Below are 21,791 nucleotides of genomic sequence, written 5' to 3'. Positions count from 1 at the left end.
CACCACTTACTATTACCACTAGTTACTTTTATAATTTTTTATTCATATTTAAATATTTTTTAAAAATAAAAAATATATCAATATATTTAAAATCACTTTCTTAATTATTAAGTAAAAATCAAAAATAATTTCTTTTTTTTTTTCCCAAACGAACGAGTAGAACTATAATAATTAGTGGGCAAAGCAGCTTTTTTTCATAATGCAAACCCACTATCCATTTGGCCTTAGGTCATGGTCGGACGGAAGATACAGGTGACCAAGCAAAAAAATAAATATTTTATAATAAAATATATTAGATCCAATTTTCTACACGTCAAGGGCAACAGAGTCATTTGGCATTGTCTCTTTTGCCTGGCAATCTTTGTCTTATACATGCATTCAGTTGCTTTCCCAGAGAGAAACAGAGAGGGAGGGAAGGGAGAGAGCGAGAGTTTTACCTGCAATTCCAAAGAGGGGCCATTCCCTGTGAAACCCCCGTGATTCTCTGAATCCCATAGCTGGGATCAGAGGTTCACCATCTTTACCCTTCTCCATTTTTTGAATTATACATCATTGGAAATCATTTTTGCATGAATTTTAATTTCTAAGAAAGAAAAAAAGGGGAGAGAAAAGAAGAAAGAAAATAATCTGGGAATCGAAGAAGTGGGCCTCTTGAGGATTGGGATTCTCTGAGATGGGTACGTCGCAAAGTGAGGGAAGAATGGAGGGGTGGCTCCATCTCATACGCTCATATCGGTTTGGGCTTCAGTACTCCCGTAAGCGCTACTTCGTTCTCGATGATCACCATCTCAAATGCTTTAAATCGGTTCCCACTTCAAGTAACGAGGTCCATGCACATTCCTTTCTCCTTCTTTTGTTCTCTTTTTTAATCCAATTCTCATGCCGTTGGATTTGATGTTAATGTTGCTAAACGGGTTGTTCTTCTTAAAAAAAAAAAAAAAAATATACATGTCAAAACAGTGCATTATGTTTTTTATTTGGTGAGCTGAGGCGATGGGTTGTTATATTATTATTCTGATTGTTGGTCGATGACGAGTAACGTAGATTGGATGGTAGGATATGAGATGAGTAAGAGATTTCTATTTAAATGGTTGGATACTTTGAGTGAATCTTTTCATGGATATTTCTGTGTTTGAGAAGTTGATTTAGCATTCCCCTTCCATTCTTGCGTTTTGTTTTACCAATGCTGATATGGTTAATAGATTATGGATAAGTTAATAATTTGAATTCTTGATTAATATTGGCTATACTTTATTTTTATGAGCAGCTGCTATAGACTTCAATGGACTTAGCTTTTGCAATTTCCTTGTATCTATTTCTCGCTCTTGACTAGGTGTTTTCTATTGTATACATCCCGTGCACTTGGGCTACACCTATTTCCTTATTAATATCGATAATATATATACCGATAAAAAAAATTGAGTTCTTTATTAACTTCTCCGTATATCATACAGACACAATTTCTTTTATATGCAAAATAAAAATAAAAGGAAGAGTTTTCTGGATTCTTTTTCTTTCATTTGATAAATTTGGGGAGATTCCAAACTTCAATCCCATCCAATGATGGCCTTAAATAGTTACATGTATAGTATTGATTCATGGACTTTTTGTTTACACTTGACTTGATGTGAATTAAGCTAGATCCTACTTCGACTGAAATTTTAATGAAAAACATTTTACATGAATGGTGATTTGGATATATATTTCGTATGGTGCAAACCTTTTTTGTTGCATCATGTGAGCCCAATGGGCATGCTTTGAGATTGTTTGAAGTAGTAACAATTAGAATGCTGGTTTCATATTTGCCCCACTTTTAAATCATTTTATTAGATCTCATTTCCATTTTTTTCACAATTGGACATTACTCCTTGTAGGTTGATGATGATATTCAGGCCTTTGGAATTTGGAGCTGTTTTTATTACTTCCTCAGTCCATGATAGATAATATTTTTTTTTCTTTTTGATCATCTCAAAATAAACGGAATTTCCTAAACCTAAAACCGTTGGTTAACTTGGTTTGATGTGCCTTTTTTTAACTTGGTGGACCTGACTAATAGAATATGCATTTTTCCCTCCATGGTACGAATTCTCATGACAGTGGTCAAACCCATACAAATTCATGAGAGAAAGCCACCATAGGAAACAAATACAGCAGTATATCATTGTCAAGAAGCAGTCATTTGTTTACATAGAATAATAAACGGATAGATAAGTAACATTATAATCTGCATTTGTTAAACCTTCAAGACAAAAGCCATATTTGTTTTCTTTGCAAAAAATTAAAATTTGTCCACAAAAGTTTCATTTGACTAAAGCTCTTCCTTTTGGTTATATCTCCTCTTCTTATTGCTTCTTTTTAATTTTGATTTTGGGAAAGCTGCTTCAAGAAGGAAAAGGTGTTGGACTAACCCACAAATCTTACCTGGTTTTGATAAAACTAAAAATGTTGTCAATGAATGACCAATAATGTCTATTCGTTTGACTTAAAAATCTAGTATTTTAAATCAAAATAAGTCTAGCGTGGGTTTTTAAAAGTAATATATTCTGTATTATTTTAGTAAATACTTTTGTTTCTTGCATGTAATACATAAAAAAAATATTAAATAATTTTTAAGGGCATCATGTAAAGTATTTATAATGGAACAGGCATTTTCTCAAGTTTAAACTCTTTTTTATACTATAATTCCACTTCTCTTGCCCATCTGAGGGAATTTAGGAAGACTGGTGTTTCATTAAGAGTGCTCCGTATTTGTGTGCTTTCAAGTATCTAAGGTTGAAGGACTTTTTTCCTTTAATTTTCTATATTGAAATAACCTTGAAAATTTGTCTACTAAACAAAATAGAAAGAAGAGGAAGAAACCTTCCCCTCAAGAAATGATACTTATTACCTTATTACCCAAAAAAGCATTATAGAATGTACTTCCACTACTTCTATTGCTGGATCTTGCCCTCTATTATCTTTCTCATTAGCATCCTTTTAAAGTTATTAAAGATGCTTTTGTTTGCATTTTTTTTTTCATCGGCAAACAAAATTTTATTGATCATAAGAATAGGCAAAAACTCAAGTATACGGGACATATACAAGAGCATCGCCTGTGCATGCTAGTTTATTGATGTTTTCATTTTCTGTTTAAATTCTAATTTTACAAATCTAGTGGCTTTATACCCTCCCTTTCATGTCTTTTGTCTAATATAAAAATCTAATTTGTTTTGTTCTACTGTGTCGTTATTTGGTGTTCATCTTGCTGCCTGGCACTATGATCAATAAGAGTCTTTGTTTATTTAGTCCATGAAGTTTTGCCCAAATGAATTGGGATCTGGTGGTTATATTTTGGCTTGCCCACTTTTGGAATGGGAATGGTACCATGTGTGTATCTTTGCTGTTTATTTGTTTGACATATTTTAAATCATTATCTGGTAGAAGTGCTAAAAGTAAAAGGCTTGATTTACTTATTTATTTATTTCAGGATCCTGTTAGAAGTGCTATTATAGATTCCTGCATTCGAGTAATGGACAATGGGAGGGAGAGCATTCATAGAAAAGTATGAATGTTTTGCATTGGTGGCAATTTATCTTCTAGTTTATTTTCTCACATGATCATGTGGTAAGGGTATGGTTTGTAATGGTACTATCCGTGATGTGCAGGTACTCTTCATATTCACACTTTATAATACTTCCAATCACAATGATCAACTTAAGGTCTGTATTTACCAAAAAAACGTACGTTAACTAAATTTTCAAAAACTGTGGTATTTATCTGTAATATTTGTGCTTAAAGTTTTGATTTAAATATTGTAGTTGGGAGCAAGCAGTCCTGAAGAAGCAGCACGATGGATTCATTCTTTTCAGGAAGCAGCTTTAAAGGTTATAAGGTGCTCAATTTTCAAATATTCTGCACAACTATTATGCTTAAGAGGCTAATGCTTAGGTATATATCCAGGGTGGTCCTGCAGTGGTGGATAATCTTGTTGGTTGCTTGCAAAGCAGATGGCCATCCTTTAGGTATAATAACTATATTATATGAGTATTCTTGTTTGAAAAAATCCATATAATCTGGAAGTTTTGCATGCCTATTTACAATGGAGATAATTTTGTTAAAGTTTATTGGATATGGCTTGGTGCTAAATACGGGCTATAGTTACACTACCTTGATTAATTTATCTGCGGTTTTCATCTGACATCTTTATGTTCATTTCCCTTAATAATTACTTTTTGTTACTTTATAATTCTATTGCTTATCAAATAATTTATTTTTGGTACTTGGAAATTTTTAATGCACAGATTAAGTGGTTCTAGCAGGATAAATCATTGTAGTCCTATTGACTGGGCTCTTCATTCTTCCTCGAGAATGGATCCTGTGACTTCGGATGTTATTGCTCCTTCATCTTGGACGATATTTGGTTGTCAGAATGGTAAGAATGAAATTCACAATATGTCATTGTAGTTAGCTGAAGTTGCATGTACGAGATTATGGTATATATGCAGGTCTACGGCTATTTAAAGAAGCTAAAGATCGGGATTCTTGTATGAAGGTTGGTGGATTTTCTATTCACCAGTTATTGTTTGCATTTTATTTGTTACACATGTTCCCTTCTCTGGCAGTGGGATGATCATCCAGCAATAATGGCTGTGGGTGTGGTGGATGTAACTTCGGAAGACATTTTCCGGACACTTATGTCTCTTGGTTCCGCAAGATCAGAGTAAGTGGGATACCCATGGTCTCCTTATATTGTAGCTTCGTATTTTGAAGTTCTTATTGTCCATCATTTTATTGCAATGATAAATTGAAGACATATCGAAATATCTTGTTAGTTACTAAACATTGAACTCTACAAATTTTCTTGCAGATGGGACTTCTGTTTCTACAAGGGCAGTGTGATTGAGCACCTTGATGGTCATACCGATATTATTCACAAGCAATTATATAGTGATTGGTTACCTTGGTTAGATCAAATTTAAGACTATTGTTTTCTTTTTCTTTTTCTATTTTTTTCCAGGGTGGGGGTGTAGTATCTGTCATTGACATATCCTCCTATGCAGGGGGATGAAGCGAAGAGATTTATTATTGCGACGTTATTGGAGAAGGGAGGAGGATGGAACATATGGTAGTAATGTTTTGGATAAATATGTAAATATTGTTTTATCAACTGATCTATCTGTATCAGAAATGTAACTTCCTTTGGTTTTTCCTTTCACAGTTATTCTTTATCATTCTGTGTTTCACAAGAAGTGTCCACCTCAGAGAGGCTATGTCCGTGGCTGCCTTAAAAGTAATGTATGCTTAAAATTTGATAAAACAAATGTCTAGACCTCATGGATTTTCTATACGTGACATGCAATGGAATTTTCTTATACTGTGATTTAGTTATTACCGTCATCCTTCAAGTTTTTTCCACCTCATGGATTTTATTGCATCATATGTAGTCAATATGTAAGCATGTATTCAGTAACCTGGTATGGAACTTTCTTCACTGTGATTTAGTTATTATCATCATCATTCAACTCATAATTTTATGACATGCATCGTTTTATAATATTGTACCTTTACATTGCTGGTTTTGGAATCCTATTTTTACTGTTACCAATGGAAGCAATTGGGGGATGAATGCTTCTGCCTCTTACAGGTGGAGGGTATGTTATATTGCCTGTGAATGAAGGGAAACAATCAGTTGTAAAGCACATGCTTGCTATTGATTGGAAATTCTGGAAATCTTATCTACGACACTCTTCAGCACGATCTATTACCATCCGTATGCTTGGGAGAGTTGCTGGTAGCTTTCCACTCTAGATGGGGTTTTTTTTTTTTTTTTCTTTTATCAGTTGTTGATTTTTTTTTTATCCATTTTATTGCTTTTCACATGCAGCATTACGAGAGATGTTTAGAGGAAAACTAGGAAATTATACATCTCCCGATTTCTCTTCAGGAGAGTTGACTAGAAACACTAGATTGAATCAGATTGAAGGGGCTAGCACGGTTGATTTCAGAGTACTGACAGGGGATGGGAAGACCAAGGAAAATATTGCTGAGGAAATGGAGAAAACACCTTCGGAACATGGAAGCCTTGTTGGCTTGAATGATGCTGCTGATGAATTTTTTGATGTCCCAGAACCATCCGAATGCGATCAATGTGAAAATAGCCAGACTTCTGATTTTGGTCCAGATATATACTCCCAGGTACAATATGTTTGAAGATTGTTCTCATTGCAGATGTAATGTAACTAGTAAAGGGAGTCTAGAGTAAAGGCTTTTCTGTTATGGCATGATGACATCTTCTAGTTTAACTGGCATTTGAATCATATTGGTTCCAATGATGTGCTTAAGTCACGATCAACTGGTTGAAAAAACTCAGAAAGAGACCTTCTCTTTCACTTAGGGATTTAAAATTGTAATTTAAGGGTATCTAGAGTTGGGAGAAAACTCCCTTCTGCTATGAACTTATCTTCCTGGGGAATCTGTATGTGTGTCTCTGTATAACTAGTATTTGGCTCATGCTCTGAAATCATGACTGAGTCATTGGTGAGATGATGGGAAAAAAAGTCACAGAGGCCTTTCTCAGATATCCGTTTGTCTAAAGTCTAAACTTTGGATGATTGTGATCATTGTCCTTAACTTCTCTGTACGTTCAAGTGTTTGCAGAAGATAGTCTGTGCTGTAGATTACTCATAATTAAGTGGTTTTTTGCTGCTATGACTATGTTTTTTATGCATATAACTCTGAATTGACCATATAACTATGCATATGGCTGGGCTGTTTATCCTGGTTTGAGTATTTTCTGGATCTTAATCATGTGCACTTTGACCACTGTACCATCATATAACATTTGTCAGCTGTAATGCATGCTAGGATAAAGATATCAATTCTTCACCACTTACCTTAGCCCTATTTCTTGTGGTGCACATAACTCACTATGCAGAATTGTCACCGTTTTACGCCTTTCAGTTTTGGTATTAATTGTTGTACATTTGTTTTCAGTGTTTGGTTTTAAGAGATGATGTTAAACTTTGCACACACTGATTTTGGCTTTCTCACTTAGTTACTGAGGCATTGAGATTACAGGATGTACGTCAAACAAAATTATCAACTGCTGCTGGTCTTGTGAAAAGATTGCATGATCTTGCAGGTGATTAATATTTGATATCTGTACACATCACTTATTCTGACTCAAGTAGTTCTATGTTTTCTTCCTTTATGATTTGATTGTGGCCAGAGATGATGCTCTGCAGTTCACAAGAGGGGCTATATGGACTTGCAAGAGATGGCAAGGGAAGACTGTATCTCATGCTGCTACAGAACAACTCTTCCAAAAGACCCATCTTGTGCATTGGCTTGCAGCTGGATAGCAGCAGATCCTTCAACTTTCCTAATTCGTGGACCTAGTTACCTGGATGACCATAAGAAGGTATGCGCAACAAATAATAATGAACCCAAACTAAGGGTCTAAAAAACTCTTACTTGTATCAGTAAGATGTTCATCATGCTCACCAATGAAAGATCCTAAAATTGGCTTTCAATCAGCATAGAATTGCAGTTCTTGATTTCTAATTGGCATGTTATCTGTGAGAATGCCTGATTTATGATTATGGATTATTCCATTTGTTTCTTTGTAGCATGTTTTTTAAGTACCGACCATACATATGGTGTTTTTCTATACTTTTCCCAGCAAAGAAAGTGTTCAGTTCATAATTCTCAGAAACAATAATAGAGACATCAATACCATGGATTGTAGTTGCTACAGTTTTTAATCCAGTGTACTAAATTAAAGTTAGTGATGTCATTCCTAAACATTACCAAAGCTTCATTTCACAGTTAGAATTATAGTGTTGATTGGTGAATTTTAATTGATAGTTCTATTCGCTTGTTGCTTATTTTCTAGGTCAAGGCAAAAGACACCTTAATGCAAATGGTTGCTGCAGATTGGCTAAAATCTGACAAGCGAGAAGATGATCTTGCAGGCCGTCCTGGGAACATTGTTCAGGTTGATAGTTACTTGCAGGGGCAGAACTACCTAATTGCTTGGCCCCCCAAAAAGTTTTCAAAAAAATTTTGAACTCTTACTAGCTTTTTGTATAAAGTGCCCCTAAGTTAATTTTGGCTACTCTAAGATAACTCCTTTCGAGTTTTAGCTGGTTAATTCTATAAAAAACAAAACAAAAGTTAAGTTTGGGTTGTATGCAGAATAGTAGGCTTTTCAATAGTCTTTCCAAGTTCTCTCAGTCTTATATATCAAAACCCTAGCATGTGTCTGTCTGAAACAAACACTATGTGACCCAAAAATCCAAATACTATATAAATCCCAGTGTTAAATTTAGACATGCAGTTTTGAAGACTACAACGCTTTAAGAAACAAGAATTACAACTTACTGTGGGAAAGTAGAAAAATCATCTTTTGAAATGATTGTATAGATATCAAACTTTTGTACATAGTCATGGCGTATAACTTTTTATGGAATTAATTTAACATTTGTCTGTTTTTCTTCTACATAAATGTGCACAAATATAGAGAGAGATTATAGTATTGCTGTGATAATGTACTTACAAAGGTTGCCACCCCCCCCCCCCCCCCCCCCCCCCCCCCCCCCCCCCCCCCCCCCCCCCCCCCCCCCCCAAAAAAAAAAAAAAAAAAAAAAAAAACATTCACACAAGTGAAAAGATCCTAGTTCCAGCCAAGGTTAGTTGCATGTATATTTGTTATTGGTATTGATTTCATAGCTATGATCATCTAAATTAATTGCACTAACTTCATTTGCATGATTATCTTTGTGATTGAAAATAAATTTTACAAGCTTTGTTGGCAGAAATATGCAGCACAGGGTGGGCCGGAGTTCTTCTTCATTGTAAACATACAGGTCAATTCAGTCTTTTGTTTATGTCTATATTATTACTTTTTTCTGTTATTCTGAATCAGTAATAATCAAGTAATATACTGTGATCAGGTCCCAGGCTCAACAACATATAGCCTTGCTCTGTATTATATGCTGAATACTGCTGTGGCAGATGCGCCCCTGCTAGAAAATTTCATCAAGGGGGATGATGCATATAGAAACTCGAGGTTTAAGCTCATACCGTATATATCTAAGGTTAGTATATTCTCTTGGGATTAGAAACTATGGAATCACAGTGCTAAGAAGATTATTTTTGTTACCAATTTCTTTTGTTGACGAATTCACAACTAAGAATAACAAGAAACATTAACCACTATAGTTCTTGTTTCTTGTTATTATTATTTACAGGGTATTGTACCTAGAAAAAAATTATTTACAGGGTATAGCATCTTCAATTTTCATGCATTTCTTGTCTTCCAAATATCTACTCCATTCAATCCCTGTATTCAATCAATCAAAAGCCCAAGTTTCTAAGCCTCTTGAAAAGGAAGCACAAAAGGAATGGGTATTCAAGTGACTATAGCATGGGCTTTCGTTTTGTAAATTGGATTATCAGCTTCTAATTTATATGAAAAATTGATTTGTGTTTCATTTTCCTATTGAATTGTTTTGTGTTATCAATTATGGTGTATTTGAGTTTGACAGTCAAACAGTTCTTATGGGAAAAGGTAGTCTTGGATGGCTGTTGGTCACCTTGGAAGCTTAGCTGATAAGTTTCCGGACTAATATGATCTTCTCAATCAGGAAACAAAACCTTCATTGCTTTGTGATGTTCTAATTTTCATGATTTATATTTGGCCCTTTTAGAGTAAGGAGGTGGTCGTCCTAATTGACATCTCATCATTCTAGAAGTTAGAGGGAGATGGAATGAATTTGCTAGAGAGCTTTGTAATGTGTTTTTTTTTTTTTTTTCCAGTCTTTCATTGGCGAGGGAAATAGAGCGGTCTTTTTGTAGTCCCCAAAATCAGTTATGGTGGGTTATTCCTCGGAGTTGATACTGAAAAATTGATTGTTATGGTTGAGAAGCAGTCCCATGCAGAGGCTTTGGTTGGGCCAGGGCAACTCTTTTGCCAAAAATGTTCCTTCTGGTGCATATAGTGTATTGAAAGGTAGTACAGAGAGGAAGATGCACGATACTCATTGTATGATGAGGAGCTAGCTACTAAATATTAGAGGGGAGGTGATTGTGTTGTTAGATTAAAGTGGGCATGGGCTGAATGCCACTTGGGCCAAAATAAGGCCATATACAATTTGTTCTAGCCAAGGCCTAAGTCTCCTAGGAGGTCTATTTTAGTTCAAAGCTCAATTCTTTTGGGCCTGTAAAGTGATCCCTTCTAAGGCCCTTTTAACAAGGCTTATGCTAAAGGAAAGGTCCTGATATTTGAAGTATTATTAGCAATACCCAGCCCAGCATAATCCAATCTTAAAGGATTGTTTTGCAGATCCAGGCTTCTTCCTCATCCACGGCTTATAACTTTGAGATGGGTCCAATTTCTGTAGACTCATTCCCTTCGTCAACGGTTGATGAAGTTCTGGTGGCTCAGCCACAGTGTTAAGATTCCCTGATCAATATCAACATTGGCTATTTATTGGAGCAAAATCTAGTCTGACTTCTTTCACATCCCACTTCTACTCTATGACCCACAGATCTTTCTTCCGGCAGTGTGGGTAAATATGGAGGTGGCGATGGTAGTATATGGCATAGGCCTCTGTGAGGTTGGTGCATCTCCATTCCTGGTAGTGTTGAATGTCTAGAAGAACATGTTTTACATGTTGTTCCTATTCAGGAGCTTTCATTGTTGCTGATGAGCCTAGGTCTCTAGTGACTAGGGGGAAGCATTTTTCTTTAGGGGTTGGAAAGGCTTCAGCAATGAATTGGGACTTTGTTTCGAATGGGGGACAAATTCAAATTTTGAAAGACCTCATTAATTGTGAGCCTTCAAAAATTTGTCTGCCTACTGAGCATGTGAATTCAGGTAGAGGGATAGTGACATCAGATTGGGTTTTGAACAAAGTTAAGAGCTTTCATCATTATGTGGTTTTGATTCTGAATCTAACATCAAGGGCCATAGCGAGATGAAACGATTGTCATGCTCTATAAATTATGATTCCAAACTAGAAAATTCTAGTCAATAAACCAAGGGGAGCTGTGTTAATGGTCTTATATGAAGCGTAACATATTTTTTTTGGAAAATTAAAGGATTGAATGGGGTAGAGATACAGCTTAGGATGAGAAACTATGCCTTCTGGTATATGGTATGTAGTATTGTACAGTGTTTGTGGGGTTGTAACATGTGGATTGGTGTTTTCTGGATTCTGGTGGAGCCTCTAAAGGGATCTTGCTTATGTTGATAGAAGGGTGGTGGAACAAGAATACTTTTGTGGGGGAGTTCGTCATAGGTTGCTATTCTAAAAATGTTTGTAATCCATTTTGAATTGGCTTCTGACATTTATGGCCCAATTCAGACCATGTCATGAGGCTTTTGTAGAGAAATTTGGAAAGTATGGTCACTCTGTGGGATATGCCACGGTGCATCAGTGGTGATTTCGATGTTATCCATTTGAAAAATTCTATTCTCAAGCCGGTGTGTAGAGCACATTCTTTGAGAATGGAATGACTCTTATCCATTCCTTGGTGATGGGTCTATTGAAGCACATTCTTGTTCCGCTATGATTGAATTCTCAAATTTAATTTTTGAACAAAATCTCACTGATCTTCATGTAGTTGGTGGGAGCTTCACTTGTTCTAATATTTGAGATACCCCCTCATGTCCCCATATCGATGGATTTCTCATATCCTCAGATTGGGAAGCTTAGTTTCCAAGGCTTTATTTGGACTATATTCCTAGTCTCCTTGATGCAAATATATTATCGTCAGTGAAAAGATTTTTTAAATATAAAAATATGCAGTTAAAGATAGAGGCTTTGTGGAAAGTGTAAAAATATGCAGGGGAGAAATTGAGGCTGAGAGAAAGTGACAAGTACACAAAGTTTTTTTTTTTTTTTGATAAGTAAGAAACTTTATTGAATGAAACTAGGCGAAGCTCATGTACACATGGAGCATACAAAAGAAACACCTAATTACATTCTAGAAACCTGAAAAGAAAACAAAAACTCATGAGCATTCCCTCCCAAGGACAATAGCCGAAAACCACTGCAGCAAAGAAGACACAAGCAATTTCCAGATATCCTCTACATTTTGCTCCTTGTTGTCGAAGCACCTCTCATTCCTTTCCATCCATAAACACCACATTTTGCACAAATGAATCATCCTCCATGCCGCTGCCAATTGAGAGCTACTATGTTGCCTATTCCAACATGCTAGTAGATCCACTACTCTCATTGGCATAACCCAACTCAACCCAGCTCTACTAAGAACACCAACCCATAACTCCCTAGCCACCTCACAATGTAAGAAATCGATCCACTAATTTTCTTACACATGAAGCACCACTCCATAACAATCATGCTACGTTTCCTCAAATTCTCACCTGTCAAATTCTCCCCGAGTGCGGCTGTACAAGTTAAAAAGGCAACTTTTGATGGCACAAAAACCCTCCAAAGACTCTTCCATGGAAAAGAGAATTGCTGCTGAATAGATAACACCTTATAATAAGATTTAGTTGAAAACGTTTTGCTCCTCGTGTGTTTCCACAGCATTCGATCCCTCTCATTTCCTCCTAGAGTCACAGAATACAAGAAACTGAAAAAATCTGCAATCTCATCAAGTTCCCAATCCTGAACATTTCTAGTAAAAATAACATTCTAATGCACAGTCCCATTAGCACGACTCAATACCTCTGAAACAGTAGCCTATTGATTTCCAACCAATCTGAAAGCAACTGGGAAAACAGAATGAAGAGCTCTCTCACCACACCATTCATCGAACCAAAAACGAATTCTTTCACCCTCTCCAACCACAAACTTAATATGTTTTACAAAACTGTCCCACCCCTTCATAATATATTTCCATAAGCACACACCATAAGATCCCCTACCCTTCTTATAGCACAATCCCCCCCAATCACATCCATACTTTCAATCAATAACCTCTCTCCACAACGAATCCTCTTCCATTTGATACCTCTACAACCACTTCCCTAACAGTGCCTTATTAAAATTCTTCAAATTTCGCACCCCCAATCCTCCACACTCAATCAGACAGCACACCCTATGCCAACTCACAAGATGAAATTTATTCTCCTCTCCCATACCACCCCACAAAAGTGCTCTAAACAACTTCTCAAACTGATTTGCCACATCAATTGGTAATGGGAATAAAGAAAGATAATAAGTGGGAAGATTGGAAAAGGTGCTTTTAATAAGGGTTAATCTTCCTCCTTTTGATAGGTATAGCCTCTTCCAACCTGACAATCTTAATCAATTTTAGCCAATTTTAATCAGAAGAACAATTCTATCGACTCCTTGTCCGTGAACAGTAGAGTTTATTCTAACCAACTGAGATTGATGACTATCTTAAGCAATTCTATGAAAATTTGTATGGCGAATAGTTTAGGTATATGCCCAAGTTGGATGATCTTTCTTTTGATTCCCTTGTTGAGGTTGACACAATGTGGATAGAGAGAAAGTTTTGAGGAAATCAAGATACTTGAGGTGAGAGGAGCTTTGAACGGAAACATGCCCCTAGAGCTTGATGGCTTTTCTAAGGCTTTCTTCCACGCTTGTTGCGATGTGGTGAAGGAGAATATTATGGAATGGTTTCAGGACTTTCATGCTAAGATCAAGTTTGTTAAAATCCTTAATGTAACCTTTATTGCTTCCATTCTAAGAAGCTAGGGGTAGTTAATATCAATGACTTACGACCCATCAAGAGAGCCCAAAATGATTTTGTGATGGAGGTGCTTCAGCAAAATTATCTTTGATACGGTAAATGGTTTATTGATTTCTAACTTGTTATTCACAGACGATACGTTGGTTTTCTACGAGGCAAACCTGACCATCCTTGGTATCTTCCATATTTTTTGTATGTTTGAAGCAATATCTATCCTAAAAGTTGAACTGGCCAAATTTGAATTGCTCCCTATTGGTAATAATGAGATTGTAGAAAGTCTGGAGAGCGTTTTATGATGTAGGGTTGCTTAATTGACCATGACTTATAGCAGATTTTATTTGGGATTAGATTCTTTAGAATATGGAGAGCATTGATTGGCCAAATGGAAACGGTGGTATTTATTGAAGGGTGGTAGGATTTCCTTGATTAATAGTACCTTGTTGAACTTGCCTATTTATTTTGTTCTCTCTTCCCACTTCCTGTAGGTTAAAAAATATTATTTGGAGAACTTACAACGAGGTTTTTTGTGGGTATTGTGAGGAGAAGAATAGATTTCATTTGGTAAAGTCGTCTAAGGTGTGGTCTCCAATCTCTGTTGAAGAATTGGGGGTCTTTAGTTTGATGTGGTTCAATTGAGCTCTCTTTGGAAATGGCTACGACATTATGCTAAGAAGGGAAAAAGAGAGCTTTTGGAGAATGGGGTGGATGGAGTTCTAATGAGCTCAATAGATTGCATGTCGTAGGTCTGTAGAAAAGTATTGGGAGGAGATCGGGGGAGTTCACACCCTTTAGGCACGTAGTGGGAGATGGATCAAAGATAGTGTTTTTGACAAGACGTCTGGTGTGGGGATCAAGTTCTTAAGGCAGCTCTCTCGAAGTAATTTAACATTGCTCGTTTTAAGGAAGATTATGTTGCTCACCATTAACAGTTTTTGAGTGATTCTCCTTAGTGGGATGTGGGTTTTATCAAAGTGGCACAAGACTGCAAGGTGGAGTTTCTTACAAGTTTTTCATCGCTTGAATTCTCTCTGACTGAGAATAGGCCCTAAGGACAAGCTTTGTTCAGCCCCTTAAAAAGTGTTGTGTTTGAAGTAAAATCGTTATTAGGTGTAATCTCCCCATGAAAGTAACCTATTTTCATGGAAGAATATTTTGCAGAACAAGGCTTGTCTATGATTGTTTTTTTATTTTATTTGACTATTGCTTTAGGAAAGATCTTCGCATTAAATAATTTAAGAAAAATAAATATTATTGTGATGGATTGGTGTTGCATGTGTTTGAGGAGCAAGGAAATGCTAAATTGTTTTTTTATTGCATAGTGAGGTGGCTAGTGCTCTTTAGAATTGTATTTTTGTCTTCTTCATCCTAGATTGGATTACGCCTTGCAGTGTGGTGTTGGAGAGGGAGGCTTAATTGTGACTCCGGATGTAGAATAAGAATTATTCTGACACCTGGCTAAACAACAGAAGCTAGAGATTGAGATTGAGAAGAAATGCAAATAGAGAGAAAAATCTGGGGTAAACTCTGAGATTAGGTTTTCTTTCAAAAAATAAATTGATTATCAATCATCCTTTCTGAAGCCCACAAGTTGGGCCTAAATAGCTAATGAAAAAATTAAAATTGTAATTAAGGCCAATTAGTAAAGTACTGAATGAGATAAGTATCACTAAAATCTAGCCTAAAAATCCGGAATAAAATCATTCCTAAAAATAAACATGATCATAAAAAAAATGACCAAAAATGAAAAATTAGCTTAAAGTGGCAATTCAGAAGGGAAAACAGCTGATTTTTGGGTCTAAATGGGGCTCACCAGGCACGGCTTGGTGACCATGACGTGCACGCTGAAAAGAACTTTCCAAATTGGGGTCATATGCACGATTCTGATACCCGTAGCCAAAGTTATGTCCAAAACACTGATGTCACCCACTTTCCTCGCCCGACTAAGAAATATCAACCCTTCCTCTCCGAACCCCCTTTTCTCGCCCAACCAAGTAATCTTTTTCTTTTTCCACCGGTTTTGCGCTGATCTGCGTTCTTAAGGTAGCCCTGTGGTATTAATCCTTAATCTGTCAGCCGAGCATCATCATGCCCGGATCCTCCTGCATCAAGTTGTTTGTTGTGGAAGATGATTCATGTTATGTTGTATCTGAAGAGAAAATGACCGAAACTTTGAAGATGGTGAAATGGTGGTGGATCTTGAGAATTTTGTTTTCAAAACCCTTTACCATTAGACGATTGTTCATTTTGGTTTTCCTGTTTCTCAGGATTTCTTTGCTCTTTTTTCTTTTTCTTATCAGGTGTTCCTCATGTATGTGCCCTGAGTACTCGGGCAATACCTTTTTTGATCATTAATAAAGTTTGACTTTCTTGTTAGGTTAGAAAAAACTAAAGCAAGTGATTCTTAAGTTCAACACCATTGGCCTAGAAGTGTGCATTGCTCAACGTTGCATTTAACTTATATTTGCAGATGTTATGAAAGTAATTTTGATATTGTATTGATCTCTCATCCTTTGTGCACAACCAAGTTAAACAAAGTTCTCTACCATTCTATGTGCATACATCTTCATATCTTCTAAGTCCAGCGTATTGCTTATTTGAATACAGAGACCCTCGCAGTTCCTGGATATGTCTACTGTGATGTGTGCTTTCAGCACTATATGTTGCCCATTATGATCTGGGACTCAGATTCTGCCATTTTGATCTCATGCATTCAGATGTTTGTACACATGATAGTTATTAATGTTTATGGGTTCACTCATCTGAACAGGGATCTGTAGAAGTTGTTAACTTTTGTATTTTCCAGCATTCTTCTGATTTTGTTGGCATGAAGTGACCTAATCGTCTATACTACGCACGAACCTTATATATATATATATATTTATATATTAGAGTAATGCTAAATACAGTCTTAAGGTATGCAAGCTTCACGCACTTCGTTTGAAAAAAAGTGGGATCCGCCATTAAAAAAATGATTTTTTCATGTAGATCCCAGACTTACCCACTTTTGTCAAAATGAGTGCGCGATGCCTGCACGCCCTAGGACTGCAAATATTATTTCTCTATCGTAAATGTATGGTGCATGGGTTAGGAGTGTTAACATTTATTTTCTCAGGGTTCATGGATAGTTAAGCAAAGTGTGGGAAAGAAAGCATGCCTGATTGGTCAAGCCTTGAAATTAACTATTTCCACGGGAATAACTATTTGGAGGTAAGTTTTCAAGAAGTGTTGTTCCTTTATATATGTACCTTGTCCTCTTCTGTGTGTGCGTCTGCATGAGTGTGTGAGAGAGAGAGAGAGAGATGTTCATGCCCCCAGATCACTGTAGTGAGACAGAAGAAATACTATAATTCAGGATCGGGTCTTATAACATCTGCTAATCTGGAATAAACAATCATTTCAGCTTGGGATCGATATTGGGTCCTCAACAGTTGCAAGGGGTGTGGTCAGTCTTGTTCTCGGGTACCTTAACAATCTGGTTATTGAGATGGCATTTTTGGTACAGGTAAAACTACTAATTTCTTTCATTGGCCGAACTATAATTTTTATACCTTCATGTTTTTTGTTTACTGTCAATTGAGTCCTGGTTTTTCAACTTGAGAATATTCAACCCAGTAATTCCAGATTCCATTCAACATGAAATCCATCTGTTACCTCGATCAATGCCGCTGCATTTAATTTCACTCGGGACTCTATATGACACCTGAAATGATGTCCTATTGAAGGTTATTATTTTGTTTTGCTTTTAGAAAGGAACACTGCACATGAGATGGACATAGTCACCCAAAACAAATTCATTTCAGATTGCATTCCATTTTAGCAAACTGATAGCCTTGGTTACAGAGCTGGTGGCAATTGCAAAATGCACAATGAACAGTGCATGGTGTACGGATGAGAACAGTTTTAGTGGGAAGTTCACCCCAGTAGATCGAGTCCTCTTTATGTTTCTGAGTTATTTTTTTCCTTCTAGTAAAATATTCTTTACTTTTAGAATATTTGTGTTCCTGTGACCCTGTCCAAGAGGTGCGTGGATGTTGTTTAGAATGAAGTAGTGGAGAGTTTTAACGGGGCTGGAAGTTACCTGCCTTGAATTTGTAGACTCCGGCTGTTGGTCCGTTTTAAATCTCTGGTCTTGTGTCTTGGTTTGGGCTATATGGCAAGCACTGAAGCTTCTTGATGTCCACACTATTCAAACTCAAAAGTGAATTCTATGAATTCTTCAATATTTTTTAATTCAACCCTCAGATCAAACCACCCCACCCACCCCCCCCCCCCCCCCCCCCCCCCCCCAAAAAAAAAAAATAAAAATAAAAAAAAAAATAAAAATTGTGGAGACAAGATCATTCCCTTATTGTTGGGTACTCCACTATCCAGATCTACCCTCATGGTACTCGTCTCTGTATTTGTCTTCCTCTGAGTACTGTTCTTGACTCTTCCTTCCTATCTATGTTCTTTTTTTATGATTTTTTTCTTTTATTTTTTTTCTTTTGAGTTTTTATTTATTTTCTTGGAACTTCTGGATCACCAATATGTCACCTATTGAGTGGCTGTTTTTGGTCACATCAAGCCTCAGTGACATGTAACGATGGATGGGAGGGACTACAAATATAGTAGGAAATTACAGTATTGAAATTACAGGGGAGTAATCTTAAGTACGCATAAACTTATAGGAACTAAATTGTTATTTGGCGGTTTTCATTTGTAGATACTGAAAGCTGATTATTTCTACGGTTCAGATCTTGTGAACCAGAAATATATATGCCACTGAAATTGAATTATGCAGAATTACTTTTTTGTGTCATGACTCAGTGTGAACTGTGAAGAAACTCAATTCTCTTTTCTACATCAATAATGTGATAACCCAATATGATAAGTGGTAAGAGTAGGCAGTGTATGAGAGATCATACATTGCTTGGGAATGAAAAGTTCTTGCTCTTTATAATGGTTTCAATAGAACTCCAATTGTATCATTATCTAATCATTTTAGAGTATAGTCCATGTGGCTTAGGCCTTCTATTAGGGTGTAACCATAAATGTGGAACTTGAGCCGTGCCACTTACGATAGTGAAAAAATTGGAAACAAAAGTTTGCTTTTTTATCAATTATGCTTGTTTAGCATTACTCTTATTGATTATGCTTCTTTTAATATCACCTTCCTGACAATCATATTTCTTAATTCTAATGCTAAATGTCAATCTGTCATGTATAGGCGAATACGCCAGAAGAGCTACCAGAGTATCTCCTTGGAACCTGCCGTCTTAACCATCTTGATGCCTCCAAAGCAGTATTGGTGAAACCATGATAACCTCCCAATACTTCCTTAAAAACCACCCAGATGTTGGGGACAAAGAGCTAAAACATAAACGCTGAAATTGGAAGTTCAAGATGCTTATGCTCTATAAACTTGCAGGACTCATTTCTTTTACCAGATCAAACTGAGATTGACAGCTGGTTATTTTTGGTGTATATATCATTAATTGACATATATATATATATATATGTATGTGTGTATATATATGTATGTGGCGTCTGAGAGTGAGTGTGTGTATATGCTACTTTTTATATATGTATTTTTATACTAATGAGTTACACGTATGATATAGTATTCTATTTATAATATTCTAGATCTGACCATAAAATTTCCAGAGACTATTCTACTACAAGCTACGTATTAGGACATTCCCCACCCTCAGATATTTTAGATTGATCTAGATTTGAACGTTGTGGTCGTACTGCAGCAGGCGCGTGTGTCCCCTACGCCGATGCAGATTTCGGTGTTTCTCGAAGTTGGCTCTAACTGTAATATTCACTCTGTTTCTCGAAGAGTTATGAAGACGTGACACGGAGTGAAAATTCCTACTTAAAAAAATTGTTTTATAGACATGATCCGTATCATCAATGTGAATTTTGATGAGCCTCTCCGTATCACTCTCGCATGTTGGCATTTGATAAACAAGTGGTCCATTGTTTACTTTCCCCATGCAATCCTCCAAAGACTTTAACGTAAATCTATCCTGTATTTTTAATTTCCAAGTTCTTTTCCATTCAATCCGGATTGCACTCCTTTGTTGCATGAATCTACGCTCTTGACCCTTCCAATGCACAGATTTTATAATGTATCTATCTACTACCATCGGCACTTGAGGTCCAAATCAATGTGTCTTCGGTCTCCAGTTTTCATAGAAGAATGTTTAGGATCTCCGATGCAGATTGATCATTGAATTATTTATCCTTGTTACGCAAAATGTTCCTCCAAATTTAGCAATTAGGGCCTTATTGATGTCATATAAGCTTCTGATCAATTCGAGTCTTCCACCAGTGCTTTGGATTGAAGTGTATCTTGATCCCTTTAAAATCCTACCAAAAGTCTTTTAACTTTGCATCAATCCAGCTATATACGAATTCGTTTGTAAGTTGCAAGGAAGAAAGAGGTCATCCAATACATAGGCATACATGTAGCTACAACTCGAATAAGTGTGGTTCTGCCCACATGTGATCTTAGACATGATTTTTTCTCTCATGGCTTCACATGTTCTTTTCTTTGAGCACAGGATGAACAGAGGTAAGCCTAGATAGATGTTGTCCAAAAGAATTTTTTTCAAACCTAGTTATAAAATGATTCAACAAAAGTAAATTTACAAATAGATGATGCGATACGTGAAATCTACTTTTGATACATTAGATCTATAAAGCAGATTTAACATAACATATTAAGCTAAGTCAGTTTGTGACTTTATTTTTATAGGATCTCTTTGTGACTATAACACTTCTCTTTAAATTCAAACTTTGCAAAATCACATAAAATTACAAAAATCATAGAAATTAATATTTTAATAGATAATTATGCAAGTCAAATAATACTTGTAGTATATAATTTATTCTTATCTATGTCATACTCTAAGCTTTAAACAGCATCCTCGTTTGGCCTTACCCAAGCATAAATCATCTCAATACAGGATTGCTCTCGTTTAGACAAGGTAACAACAATCACTTTGTCATCAGGAACCCGACCCCAATTGGCACGGATCGGGAACTCAACCCTTTGCACTTCATGGCTAGGGGATTCTTAGCCCTGACCAAAGAAAAAAAAGAACTTCTTTTGCCACTATTTGGCATTGGAATGATGACCCTCAAATTGCGCCAGGTGATCATGGGAACGCAAGCAGAAGCTATAGATGTTGCCAGCTGACACCCTAATCGAATGGGTGGCAAAAACTCTTGGGTAGTTGAATCAGAATATTCCTCTCGGGTAGGCTCCAAAACCATCCTCCACGCAATAAAACATGACATGAAGATTCTCCAAGCATAAGAGTGAAGTTGAGTAGGCACCAACTTCAAGAAATCAAGAACGTCGCACACGGGGTGACAAATGGGAAGCCTCAATCCATGTGCAAGTGCACATGCGAGAAGGGCAACCTTCTCATCGAAGCCCTCCATGTCAACAACACTGCAAAGAGGAACTTCATGAATCATGAAGTCGAAAATCCCATAGGAATCCCTCAATTTGTTAGGGTCGGCAGAGGTGTAATGGAAGACTACCCAAAGCCCTCATAATAAGGGACATCACACTAAGTGGAAGATTTAGGAGCCAACCAAGGAGCTCCACGAGAAGGAAGTCAAGTGGTATTCTGTTGAGCTATCTGTGCCGAAGTGCGAAAAATGGGAAAAATGAAGACTAGGATTTCAACAAGAAACTATGAGACAACGAGGAAATAAGAAAGTTGGGAAACCAATGAACGAGAAGAGAGAGAAAGAAGGATGAGAGGAGAAAGGGTATTTGTAAAAAAGAAATGGCGTGACAGTTAAGCATTCAAAAAGTGAGCCAAATAGGCTGACAACGACATCATTATGGGCATATCCCACGATTTGATGACTTGACCGAGCATGAACAGAGGAGTCGTTACAATTCTCCCAAAGTACGGGGACATGAACTGCCAATTAGAGCTCGCAAACTTGAGCCATTTGTAATTATCAAATTCCCGCCACGCCCACGTGATGGAAATTTGGAGGATAACTGAAGGAGCCTTTCGGATCCCGATAAGACGGGTCCAATGATATGTGAGGCCCATATGTCACGAGCCCAATGGCGAGTTAGTCCCCTAGGTATCGTTATTCATTAT

The 21,791-nt window shown here is 36.7% G+C and overlaps 1 protein-coding gene across 1 annotated transcript; it reads left to right on the top strand.

Annotated features, from left to right (window-relative positions):
* The first annotated feature begins 398 nt into the window (after positions 1–398).
* On the top strand, positions 399–19,152 carry LOC121238772 (protein ENHANCED DISEASE RESISTANCE 2-like). Its single transcript, XM_041135795.1, is given in 22 exon segments — positions 399–826; positions 3,467–3,541; positions 3,645–3,698; positions 3,798–3,863; positions 3,940–4,001; positions 4,281–4,411; positions 4,485–4,531; positions 4,602–4,699; positions 4,847–4,942; positions 5,040–5,104; positions 5,198–5,269; positions 5,624–5,770; positions 5,864–6,174; positions 7,057–7,120; positions 7,224–7,399; positions 7,874–7,975; positions 8,796–8,846; positions 8,934–9,077; positions 16,787–16,838; positions 16,841–16,881; positions 17,075–17,176; positions 18,881–19,152. Coding segments are annotated over 22 exon segments (2,202 nt in total). The 5' UTR covers positions 399–673; the 3' UTR covers positions 18,974–19,152.
* Positions 19,153–21,791: the final 2,639 nt, after the last annotated feature.

Source organism: Juglans microcarpa x Juglans regia, chromosome 7D (genome assembly GCF_004785595.1).
Source record: "Juglans microcarpa x Juglans regia isolate MS1-56 chromosome 7D, Jm3101_v1.0, whole genome shotgun sequence".
Classification (NCBI taxonomy): domain Eukaryota; kingdom Viridiplantae; phylum Streptophyta; class Magnoliopsida; order Fagales; family Juglandaceae; genus Juglans; species Juglans microcarpa x Juglans regia.
The sequence above is the reverse complement of the archived record's forward strand: the minus strand, read 5'-3'. Positions and strand labels throughout refer to the sequence as shown.